This window comes from Phyllobates terribilis, unplaced genomic scaffold (assembly GCF_046119375.1).
Source record: "Phyllobates terribilis strain yellow unplaced genomic scaffold, ASM4611937v1 Scaffold_11__3_contigs__length_659146591, whole genome shotgun sequence".
NCBI lineage: Eukaryota > Metazoa > Chordata > Amphibia > Anura > Dendrobatidae > Phyllobates > Phyllobates terribilis.
Window position 1 is genome coordinate 215,724,483 of NW_027362771.1, and position 12,531 is coordinate 215,737,013.

The following is a 12,531-nucleotide window of genomic DNA, read 5'->3' on the forward strand; positions in this document are numbered from 1 at the left end:
CATTATTTATGCAGAGATCCATCCCCTGCCCCTCCCCGCTGTACACTCAAACTGCGTATTAACATTAATTTTCAGCATTACTGAGAAAAAATCCAGTTATGATTTTGGTGCACGAACAGTTATCGAACATAACCTCGAACAGCCGAATTTTTTTCAAATTGTTCGTGTTCGCCGAACGGCTCGAACACCGCCCAAGACAGCTCGAATTTGAGATTGGCGAACAGTTCGAGTTGAACACCGCTCATCTCTACTTCTAACGCCCAACAGCCCATCATGTAATATAATTGAGGGGTGTCGATTGATTGCCATTGCAGCCTGGGGCTTACTGAAGGCTCCCTTGTCTACAATGCTGAACTGTCTATGAAACTCAGCCTTTGAACGGGCATCATAAAAGATCATCACTTACACAGTACACTTCAATACCACAGTATTACAGTGTGCTGTATAGGCAAACAACAGATTGCTGGTTCGAGCCCCCCAAGGGGACTATGGTAATTAAAATTGTAAAAGGTATTACAAATATTACAACAAAAATATTAATTTAAATAGCACTAGGTAAAATGTAAAATATATAAAAAAATGTTTTGCTGCATGCATAATTGCACTGAAAATAAAAATAAAATCAAATAGCCAAATTGCTGTTTTTTTGATTGCCGCAGTCATTACCCCAAAAATGCACTAATAAGCCATAAGATCATTGTATGTATCCCAAAATGGTATCAACAAAACTGCATCTTGACACGGAAAAAGCTAGCCTTCACACAGATCTATCTGCAGAAGATTTGGACATCAGTTCATATTCTATGGCACTGCGACCTAATCAAACATCAAAGGAAAAACAGTATCCATATTCTAACCAAATTATAGATCTCTATCCTGTACTTAATGGATTTTAAATAAATATCCACGGTTTAAAGGCAAAAGCTGGACCAACCACACATACAAGAGGTGCTCCAAGTAATGAACCTGACAGGCATCTATTAAAACATGTTCACTTTACACCACCATATGTTCCCCTACTTTTGTAAAAATTGGGTCTCCTGGACTAGTCTTCAATTTTTCTTCTTTTAAATATGCATTTGCAAAATAGTACTTAATCTTGTTAACATATTTTTCTTTTTTTCTGCTTATTGTTTCTACACAAAGGAGATAAATTTAGTTCACAGAACCTTCAATTATTGACATATTGATAACGGAAATATGAAACTTACAGTTGATTGTCATATTAAAATGCAATTGTTAACTATGTAACACTGCTGTGTTTTCTTACTACATGGAAAACACCTTTCCATTAAGTGTTTTATTCATTAAATGTGTGTATATATGCATGTAATGTGGTGTGAGTATATTAATATACTCACCTACCGCTGCTCTCTCCAGCGCCGCCATTCTTTCTCTCTTCTCAGTGACATCACTCTCTCTTTTCCAATATAAGTCTATGGAGCCTTGTTCTGACACCCTATAGACTTACATTTTAAAAGTCACTTCCGGTTGACGCAGAGTGCAGCATGACCTGGTCAGTCTGCAGAGCGGTGACATCACTCAGAAGAGGAGAAGAACGGCTCTGGACACCGGAGAGAGCGGTAGGTATGGTGATACACACACTATATTACATGCATATACACACATTTAATGAATAAAAAACTTAATAAGAGAGCTTCTTTAACAAATAGGCAGGAATTTAAAGAGAACCTGTCATCATGACTTTGCAAATTAAAGTAAAGACATGATCATTATGATGCTGTTATACAAATGTAATCAATACTTTTAATGAAGAAATTCACTTTGTGTTTCTTCTTTAATCAGTATTTGAGGTTTTCCTATAATGCGATTTTGGTGCACAGGGGCGGTACTGTGAGTAGGGGCTTCTTCTGCTGCCGTGGCCCCTCCGCATGCCTTTGGTGTTTGAATGACAGGTCACTGCTTTTTCATTGACCTGTTTCCTGTTTGAAATTTTGCAACAGCGCTCTCATTCCTGTGGGCGGTGCATGCACAGATTGATTTTCCAGTTGGCCCTCAATAAAATAGCTTTGGGGTCAGTGCATGCGCAAATTGAGTTCTCGGCTCAATGACGTTTTTTAGATATGTATTTAAATCCGAGATCCCAATCTGCATATCTGCCGGCCCAATTTATTGAGAACCAGCCGGAAAATCAATCTGCAAATTTCAATCAGGAGGCAGGACAGTGACCTGTCCTTTAAACCCTGAAGGCAGGTGGAGGAACCGGGGCAGGAGGAGAGGACCCAATGCACAGTCCTGCCCCTGTGTACCTAAATATCATAACCATAAAATTTCAAATGCTGATAAAAGAAGAACCACAAAGCGGATTTCTTCACCAAAGGAATCAATTTAATCTGTATTACAGCCCACTATAGCCATGCCTTTAGTTTAACTTGCAAAATTGTGTTGACAGGTTCTCTGTAACCCCTTCAACCCCAGCGATTTTTTTATTTTTTCTTCAGTATATAGCCATTTGAGGGCTTGTTTTTTGGGGGACAAGTTGTACTTTTGAATTACACCATTTATTTTACCATATGGAGTGTATGCTCCAGTAATGAGGGGGAGGGGGGAAGTGTAGGGCAGGCAAGACAGGTCCTGGTAGTGGGTGACTCTATTATTAGGGGGACAGACAGGGCAATTTGTCACAAAGACCGGGATCGCCGAACGGTGTGCTGCCTCCCTGGCGCTCGAGTCCGGCACATCGCGGATCGGGTTGACAGGTTACTGGGTGGGGCTGGCGAAGACCCAGCGGTCATGGTCCACATCGGCACCAATGACAAAGTGAGTGGTAGATGGAGGGTCCTTAAAAATGATTTCAGGGACCTAGGTAGGAAGCTTAGGGCAAGGACCTCCAAGGTAGTTTTCTCAGAAATACTACCAATCCCGTGAGCCACACAGGAGCGCCAACGGGAAGTTAGGGAGGTGAATAAGTGGCTAAAGAGTTGGTGCAAGGCAGAAGGGTTTTTGTTCATGGAGAACTGGGCCGACTTCGCGGTCGGCTACAGGCTCTACCGTAGGGACGGGCTGCACCTCAATGGGGAGGGTGCAGCGGTGCTGTCGAAGAAGATGGCTAATAGGTTGGAGGAGTTTTTAAACTAGAGACGGGGGGGGGAACCAAGGAGATAGGTGGGATGTGAGGCAAGCAAGGGGGAAGGGGAGAAGTGAATATAATGAGGGTGGAGAGGGGGGTGGGGATTGTACAGTTAGATCGTTAGAGAAGAATAGGATGCTAAATAACCCCAAAGTTTTATCTTGCATGCTGACCAACGCAAGAAGCCTGACCAATAAGGCGGATGAGCTGCGGGCGCTTATATCGGAGGAGAGGTTTGACATCGTAGGTATAACAGAGACTTGGCTAGACGATAGCTACGACTGGGCGGTAAATTTATTAGATTATAGTTTATTTAGAAGGGTCCGGAAACAGGGGAAAGGCGGAGGAGTCTGCTTATATGTAAAGTCATGTCTAAAGCCCAGACTAAGGGAAGATATAGGAGAGGGAGAAGAGGGGGTCGAGTCCATGTGGGTAGAGATAGAGGGGGCAAAAAATAATAATAAAATATTACTGGGGGTCTGCTATAAGCCACCAAATATAACAGAGGAGAATGAGAATCTGCTATTAGGACAAATAGACAAAGTAGCAAAACATAATGAAGTGATTGTAATGGGGGATTTCAACTACCCGGATATTGACTGGGAAACAGAAACCTGTAGATCTCAGAAAGGAAAAAGGTTCTTGACAAATATTAAGGATAATTATCTCTCCCAACTAGTGCAGGAACCAACGAGAGGGAAGGCCGTGTTGGACTTAATATTGACTAATAGGCCTGATAGAATAACTGAGGTACAGATAGGGGGGCACCTAGGTAATAGCGATCATAATATTATCGATTTCAAAATGCCCTTCAGTAGGGTTATCAATAAGGGAACAACAAAAACATTAAACTTTAGGAGGGCGAAGTTTGATCAGCTGATAGAAAACCTTCAACTTATTGACTGGGACAAAGTTCTTAATCAAATGAATACGAATAGTAAATGGGAACCTTCAAAAGAATTCTGAATACTCAGTGCGAGAGATATATACCGTATGGGAATAAAAGGGCCCGAAATAAGAGGAAACCAATATGGTTGAACAAGAACGTAAAAGGGGCGTTAAATAGCAAAAAAGAGGCATTCAAGAGATTAAAACAGGAAAACAGTAAGGAGGCACTAATGTGTTACAAGGAAAAAACGAGAACCTGTAAAAAACAAATAAAAATAGCGAAGGAGGAAACAGAGAAACGTATTGCTAGGGAAAGTAGATCAAATCCTAAACTGTTCTTTACGTATATAAATAGTAAAAGGATTAAATCGGAAAATATTGGACCGATAAAAAGTGATGAAGGCAAAATCATAGAGAAAGATGAGGATAAAGCTAATCTATTAAATCATTTTTTTTCGACAACTTTCACAAAGGAAATAGAACTAACAGGAGAAATGAGAAGTGACAAGCTTAATCCTCCACTAAGTATGACTAATCTAACCCAAGCTGGGGTACAGAAACACCTCAGTAACATTAAAATAAACAAATCACCAGGACCTGATGGCATACACCCACGGGTACTAAGGGAACTAAGTAATGTGATAGACAGACCGTTATATCTTATATTTAAGGACTCTGTTGAGACTGGGTCTGTACCACTTGATTGGCGACAGGCGAATGTAGTGCCAATATTCAAAAAGGGAGCAAAAAGTGACGCCGGAAACTATCGGCCGGTGAGTCTGACGTCCGTTGTGGGCAAAATTTTTGAAAGCTTCATTAAAGAGGCAATTACGGAGCATCTTGATGCTAATAATCTTTTAATCCCGAACCAACATGGATTCATGAGGAATCGCTCCTGCCAAACAAACCTGACTGACTTCTACGAGGAGGTTAGCTCTCGAGTAGATCAGGGGGAACCAGTGGATGTCGTGTATCTCGACTTCTCAAAAGCGTTCGATAGCGTGCCACATAATAGGTTGGTATACAAAATGAGAATGATGGGGCTGGGGGAAAATGTTTGCAAGTGGGTAGCAAACTGGCTAAGGGATAGAAGGCAGAGGGTGGTTATAAATGGAATATACTCAGATTGGGTAAGCGTCACTAGTGGGGTACCACAGGGGTCTGTACTAGGCTCAATGTTATTTAATATCTTTATTAATGACATAGTCAACGGGATAAATAGTAAAATATCAATATTTGCAGATGACACAAAGTTATGTAAAACAATTAATACAAAAGAGGACAGTGCAGACCTACAGAGGGATTTGGATAAGCTGGGTAGGTGGAGCATTAAATGGCAAATGAGGTTTAACGAGGAGAAATGTAAGGTCATACATATGGGAAGGAAAAATGGAAGTCACCAGTACTCATTGAATGGGAAATCATTGGGGAATTCAGAGATGGAGAAGGACTTGGGCATCTTAATTGATAGTAAACTAAATTGGAGTGCCCAAAGTCAGGCCGCCGCTGTAAGGGCAAACAGGGTAATGGGATGTATCAGAAGAGGTATAGCTGCAAAGGATGAGAACATTGTTCTTCCACTGTACAAAGCACTGGTCAGACCACACTTGGAATACTGTGCTCAGTTATGGGCCCCAATATATAGAAAGGATATAAATGAGCTTGAAAAGGTACAAAGGAGGGCAACAAAATTAATAAAGGGAATGGAGGGACTGCAATACCCAGAGAGGTTGGCAAAACTAGGACTATTCAGCCTGGAAAAGAGAAGGTTGAGGGGGGACATAATAAATGTGTACAAATATGTTAGGGGACAGTATAGAGATCTTGCCAGGGATTTGTTCAAAAGGAGGGATATTACGGTAACAAGAGGGCATTCACTAAGACTAGAAGAGAAAAGGTTTCAGCACCAGCATAGGAAGGGGTTCTTTACGGTAAGAGCAGTGAGAATATGGAATTCACTGAGTGAGGAGACGGTAATGTCAGATTCACTACACCAGTTCAAGCGGGGACTGGATGCATTTCTAGATACCAGGCAGATTTCAGCATATACTTAAAAATAAAATAAAATAGTAGGTTGATACAGGGATTTATTCTGACTGCTGGTTTCAGAGTCGGGAGGGAATTTTTCCTCAGGTGAAGATTGGCTAAATCATTTGGGGTTTTTGCCCTCCTCTGGATCAACTTTAGCAATTACAGAACTAACAGGTCGAACTTGATGGTCGCAAGTCTTTATTCGGCTTTACAAACTATGTTACTATGTTACTATATTGTGTACTGGAAAACGGGAAAAAAATCCAACTGCGGTGAAATTGCAAAAAAAGTACAATTCCACAATTTTTTTTGGAGGGTGATTTATTAACGATGTTCACCAAATGCTGAAACTGACCTGCCAATGTGATTCTCCAAGTCAGTACCAGTACAAGTATGCAGATACCAAACATGTATACGATGTTTTGATCTCCTATTATTGCATTTTATTGCAATGTTGAGGCGGCTAAAAAAAAAGTAATTCTGGCGTTTCACTTTTTTTCTCGTTATGCCACTTACCGATCAGATTAATTTACTTTATATTTTAGTATATCGGACATTTCTGAACACAGCGATACTAAATATCTGTATTTTTTATTTTTTTTAATTGTTTGATTTTGAATGCGGCAAAAGTGGGGTGATTTGAACTTTTTGTTTTTTTCCATTTTTTTAATATTTTTTTTTTACTTTGAACTGGCTTCAATAGCCCCCTTAGGAGACTTGAAGCTGCGATCATCTGATTGCCTGTGCTACACATAGCACTGCTATGTGTAGCATAGATCATGACCTCCTATGAACGCCGGCCACGGGCTGGCGTTCATAGGGGATTTACAATGACAGGAAATACAATACAAGGTCGATCAAAAATGCTAATACTCATTTTATCGCTCACATCACTTCGCTACTTGTTGCCCACCATCTGTTCCTCTTTTTTCTAGCATCTTCACTATAGACCACAATCTAACCTTAGGGGTCACTGCGAGGTGAAAGGTCACAACGTGGCCATGTCACAACGTGCATACTGACCTTACAAAGAGTAGTGAATGGGACAGAAGTCTTGGCCTATACTGAAGAGAACGGAAATGCGGAGGCCGACATCAAAAAAAGGAATATTGGACAACCATCCGAATAGGTGAGCAGTGACGTATTAGGGTTTTTTGGGGATTTTTTTTACATCTAATAATAATGTTTTTATTTATATAGCGCCAACATATTCTGCAGCGCTTTACATACAGTACAGACCAAAAGTTTGGACACACCTTCTCATTTAAAGATTTTTCTGTATTTTCAGGACTATGAAAATTGTACATTCACACTGAAGGCATCAAAACTATGAATTAACACATGTGGAAATATATACTTAACAAAAAAGTGTGAAACAACTGAAAATATGTCTTATATTCTAGGTTCTTCAAAGTAGCCACCTTTTGCTTTGATGACTGCTTTGCACACTCTTAGCATTCTCTTGATGCGCTTCAAGAGGTAGTCACCGGAAGTGGTCTTCCAACAATCTTGAAGGAGTTCCCAGAGATGCTTAGCACTTGTTGGCCCTTTTGCCTTCACTCTGCGGTCCAGCTCACCCCAAACCATCTCGATTGGGTTCAGGTCTGGTGACTGTGGAGGCCAGGTCATCTGGCGTAGCACCCCATCAATCTCCTTCTTGGTCACATAGCCCTTACACAGCCTGGAGGTGTGTTTGGGGTCATTGTCCTGTTGAAAAATAAATGATGGTCCAATTAAACACAAACCGGATGGAATAGCATGCCGCTACAAGATGCTGTGGTAGCCATGCTGGTTCAGTATGCCTTCAATTTTGAATAAATCCCCAACAGTGTCACCAGCAAAGCACCCCCACACCATCACACCTCCTCCTCCATGCTTCATGGTGGGAACCAGGCATGTAGAGTCCATCCGTTCACCTTTTCTGCGTCGCACAAAGACACAGTGGTTGGAACCAAAGATCTCAAATTTGGACTCATCAGACCAAAGCACAGATTTCCACTGGTCTAATGTCCATTCCTTGTGTTCTTTAGCCCAAATAAGTCTCTTCTGCTTGTTGCCTGTCCTTAGCAGTGGTTTCCTAGCAGCTATTTTACCATGAAGGCCTGCTGCACAAAGTCTCCTCTTAACAGTTGTTGAAAAGATGTGTCTGCTGCTAGAACTCTGTGTGGCATTGACCTGGTCTCTAATCTGAGCTGCTGTTAACCTGCGATTTCTGAGGCTGGTGACTTGGATAAACTTATCCTCAGAAGTAGAGGTGACGCTTGGTCTTCCTTTCCTGGGGTGGTCCTCATGTGAGCCAGTTTCTTTGTAGCGCTTGATGGTTTTTGCAACTGCACTTGGGGACACTTTCAAAGTTTGCCCAATTTTTTGTACTGACTGACCTTCATTTCTTAAAGTAATGATGGCCACTCGTTTTTCTTTACTTAGCTGCTTTTTTCTTGCCATAATACAAATTCTAACAGTCTATTCAGTAGGACTATCAGCTGTGTATCCACCAGACTTCTGCACAACACAACTGATGGTCCCAACCCCATTAATAAGGCAAGAAATCACACTTATTAAACCTGACAGGGCACACCTGTGAAGTGAAAATTATTTACGGTGACTACCTATTGAAGCTCATCAAGAGAATGGCAAGAGTGTGCAAAGCAGTCATCAAAGCAGAAGGTGGCTACTTTGAAGAACCTAGAATATAAGACATATTTTCAGTTGTTTCACACTTTTTTATTAAGTATATAATTCCACATGTGTTAATTCATAGTTTTGATGCCTTCAGTGTGAATGTACAATTTTCATAGTCATGAAAATACAGAAAAATCTTTATATGAGAAGCTGTGTCCAAGCTTTTGGTCTGTACTGTACATTATCATTGCTGTCCCCATTGGGGCTCACAATCTAAATTCCCTATAAGTATGTCTTTGGAGTGTGGGAGGAAACCGGAGAACCTGGAGGAAACCCACGCAAACACAGGGAGAACATACTCCTTGCAGATGTGGTCTTTGGTGGGATTTGAATCCAGGACTCCAGCACTGCAAGGCTGCAGTGCTAACCACTGAGCCACCGTGCTGCCCACTGAGCATTTATTATGCTCTGGGGTCTGGAGAAAAGCAATTTTGGGGGAAATATGGCAAGCAGGTGGATTTGAATCTGAAACAATCCATTTATTACTAGCTAATATACAAATGAAGGCAACGGAGCCATGCTTATTTTTATTATTTTACACCATTTCCTGCCGTTGGCCCAATCTTGAAAATTTCCACACATCCCTTTGAAAATAGGCAGTGTAAGTAAGATATATGTAGACAAGATATTCCTTCCTAAAAATGCTTACAATAATAATAATAACCTTTATTTATATAGCGCCAATATATTCCGCATCGCTTACAATCTAAACATGTGGAAAATGGAGAATAATGCAAGCTGTTTAAGTAAAGCAAAAAAGAAAATCAAAAGTTACCTTAAAAGTCTGGAACTGAGAAATTGTCTAGGCTTATCCTGTTATGTTGTCACAATTTTTTTTTATCACTCTTGCTATGTGAAAAAGCCTAATATACATATATTTGACAGCAGGAGGTACATTATTCCCTCCAGTTTTAAGCACTTTTATGTGATGCCATTTGCCACCCTCTGTTCCCTGTCTGTAAATGATTTAAAAACTATTTCTGATTTTAAATGGAAATATTACTATAATCATTATCGGGATGATTACTGTAGAATATGCGAATGAAAAGTAAAAAGATTGGTATTATTGTAGTAAAAAATACACTTACGTTGGCATTCCTTACAACATTTGCCAGGAGCAAATGCAGGTGCAGAATAAGCTGGACACGTTGGTTCCTGACAGATTAATGTTTCACACTGAACAGTCCCATTCTGTGAAGAATAAACATCTAAATTACTGCTACATTATTCTAAGTAGCTGTACAATATAATAGTATCAACATTAAATCCTGTGTTACATATTACATTACCAGCCTCATGCTGCTAATAGAAGTCTCCTGCAGAATCATTTCAATAAGCGGATACTGTACAAAATGTAAAATAATACCACCCAAGGGAAGGCTTCATACCTGTCGCTGAGAACATTTAGGAGACATTTTTCCATTATTCATTTTTTTCTTATGGGCATCGAAAAGGTTACAATATTTTTTTAAGGAACATTTTGCAAAAAAAAGTCACAAAGAATAGATATTTGCATAATATCACAAGAAAACTGTATCATCTAAAGCTATGTTTGATATGTCATTAGTGTGTCATTGTCTTTATAAGGAAAATTCCCAACAGAGGAAACACATGAATTAAATAACTATAAGGGGTAAAAGAGGATATGCAAGTGCAACTAAAAGATGAAAGAGAGACAATTTGTAAATGAATTATTAATCTCACAAACCAAGAAGGTTGTTTAGGACTTTTCCAGTTACCAGTTACCTTTTAGCAGGTCTATAGAAATTAGAAAGTGCTTTCTCAAGAACAGTAGTTTGAGTTAGACCTTACAGGAGAAACAGGTTGAACGTGACAATTACTCCCTAATATTGAGTCTTGAAGGCATCTTTCAGTTGAAGAAACATTTGAAGCAGTTGTATCAATTTCTCAATAATTCCATTCTAATGTTCAACATGGAAAGTTACGAAAGTTTGTAATTGACTTCATAAGGTTATTTAGTTTCTTTCCTGTTAAAAAATATGAACAACTTTCTTCAGACTTTTCTTATTGTTGTGCAACATCCATGCTCAGTGACTATGTAATTGGTGTACAGATTGTATCTTAAGATAGAGTGGCATCTCTAGGCAATGCTTACTGCCAGGTAAAGTAACGCTGTCTCCTAAATTCTGGCATGGCACTATGAATGAGAGAGGTCGACATAACAATATAATCCCAAGCAAGGTAAAGTTGCATTCACCCCTTGCAATAGTGTAGCATTTTTCTATCGCTTGTAATGAATTATCCTTTGGTAATCTTCAGATTTCATGATGCCTTGCACACAGTCAAGGCACCCATTGCCAGAGGCAGCAAACAAAAAAAAAATCTTTGAACCTTCACCATATTTGACTGTGTTCTTTTCTTTGTAGACCTCATTGCGTTTTCAGTAATCAGTAGAATGATGTGCTTTTTCAAAAAGCTCTGTCTTGGTCTCATCTGTCCACAAGACGCTTTCCCAGGAGGATATAGGCTTACTCATGTACATTTTGGCAAGCTGCAGTCTTGCTTTTTTATGTCTCTGTGTCAGCAGCGGTGTCCTCCTGGGTCTCCTGCCATAACGTTTCATTTCATTCAAATGTGGACAGATAGTTTGCACTGATACTGATGCACCCTGAACCTGCAGGACAGCTTGAATTTCTTTGGAACTTGATTGGGGCTGCTTATCCACCATCTGGACTATCCTGCATTGCAGCCTTTCATCAATTTTTCTCTGCCATCCATGTCCAGGGAGACTAGCTACAGTGCCATGGGTTCTTGATTATGTTGCACGCTGTGGACAAAGGAACATCAAAATCTTTGGAGATGGACTTGTAACTTTGAGATTGTTGATATTTTTCAACAATTTTGATTCTCAAGTCCTCAGACAGTTCTCTTCTCCTCTTTCTGTTGTAGATGCTTAGTGTGGCACACACAATGCAAAGATTGAATCAACGTCTCTCCTTTTTATGTGGTTTCAGGTGTGATTTTCATATTGCCCACAATTGTTACTTGCCAGAGGTGAGTTTGAACAAGCATCACACGCTTGAAACAAACTTGTTTACCCACAATTTTGGAAAGGTGCCAAAAATGTTGTCTGGCCCATTTTTTGGGTTGTGTGTGAAATTGTGTCCAATTTGCCTTTTATTCTCTGTTTTTCTGTGTTGCTCCAATACACAAAAAGAAAATGAATATGTGTATAACAAAACATGTAATTTCAATAATTTTCTGGGCGAAATACTTAATTTTCTGGAACAGTTTCAAGGGTGCCAACGCTTTTGGCCATGACTGTATAAGAAAAACATGGATTTCTCTGCAATAAGACATCGGATCACAGATATCAAGGTATCATTTTATTCAACTTTCTATGACCTTCATGACCATACAGACAGTTTAGGAGGGTTGATCCTAGTGATAGATTCCCTTTACACTACACAATTCTTGGGAACGGGGAATGATCCTAGGAATGATTGTTTCACAACAATTGTGCAGTCAAAACAGGCTGTGAATAATCCATCGGACAAACAAAATGCTTGTTTATCAGGAAAGATGATATTTTGGTTTGTCCAAAAGGTCATTTTTCTTGGCAACGCATCCTGTTTAAACACAATCTCTGCTGGTGAGAACAATGGCAGCCTATGAACAATTAATGGTCTATTAAAGATTGTTCAGTGTGTATCTGAAGCCAGTTTGGCCTCTGTAAATTGGCTGTAGTTTAGTAGCCTATCGGCAAATATGTTGAGCATTTAACGCTGCACATCGCACAGTGTAAATTCAACTTTACTCTTTAAAAAATGATTGCACATTTATTTTTATTTTATTTGATTATGTGCCTTTTGATATAT

General features: G+C 39.8%; 1 protein-coding gene across 1 annotated transcript in view; it reads right to left on the minus strand.

Annotated features, from left to right (window-relative positions):
* NELL2 (neural EGFL like 2) overlaps positions 1-12,531 on the minus strand; it is a 467,229-nt gene that overhangs the window by 249,815 nt on the left and 204,883 nt on the right. The window contains exon 9 of the mRNA XM_073652036.1: positions 9,781-9,883. Within this exon, the coding sequence (XP_073508137.1) occupies positions 9,781-9,883 (103 nt within the window). The remainder of the gene's footprint in view (positions 1-9,780; positions 9,884-12,531) is intronic.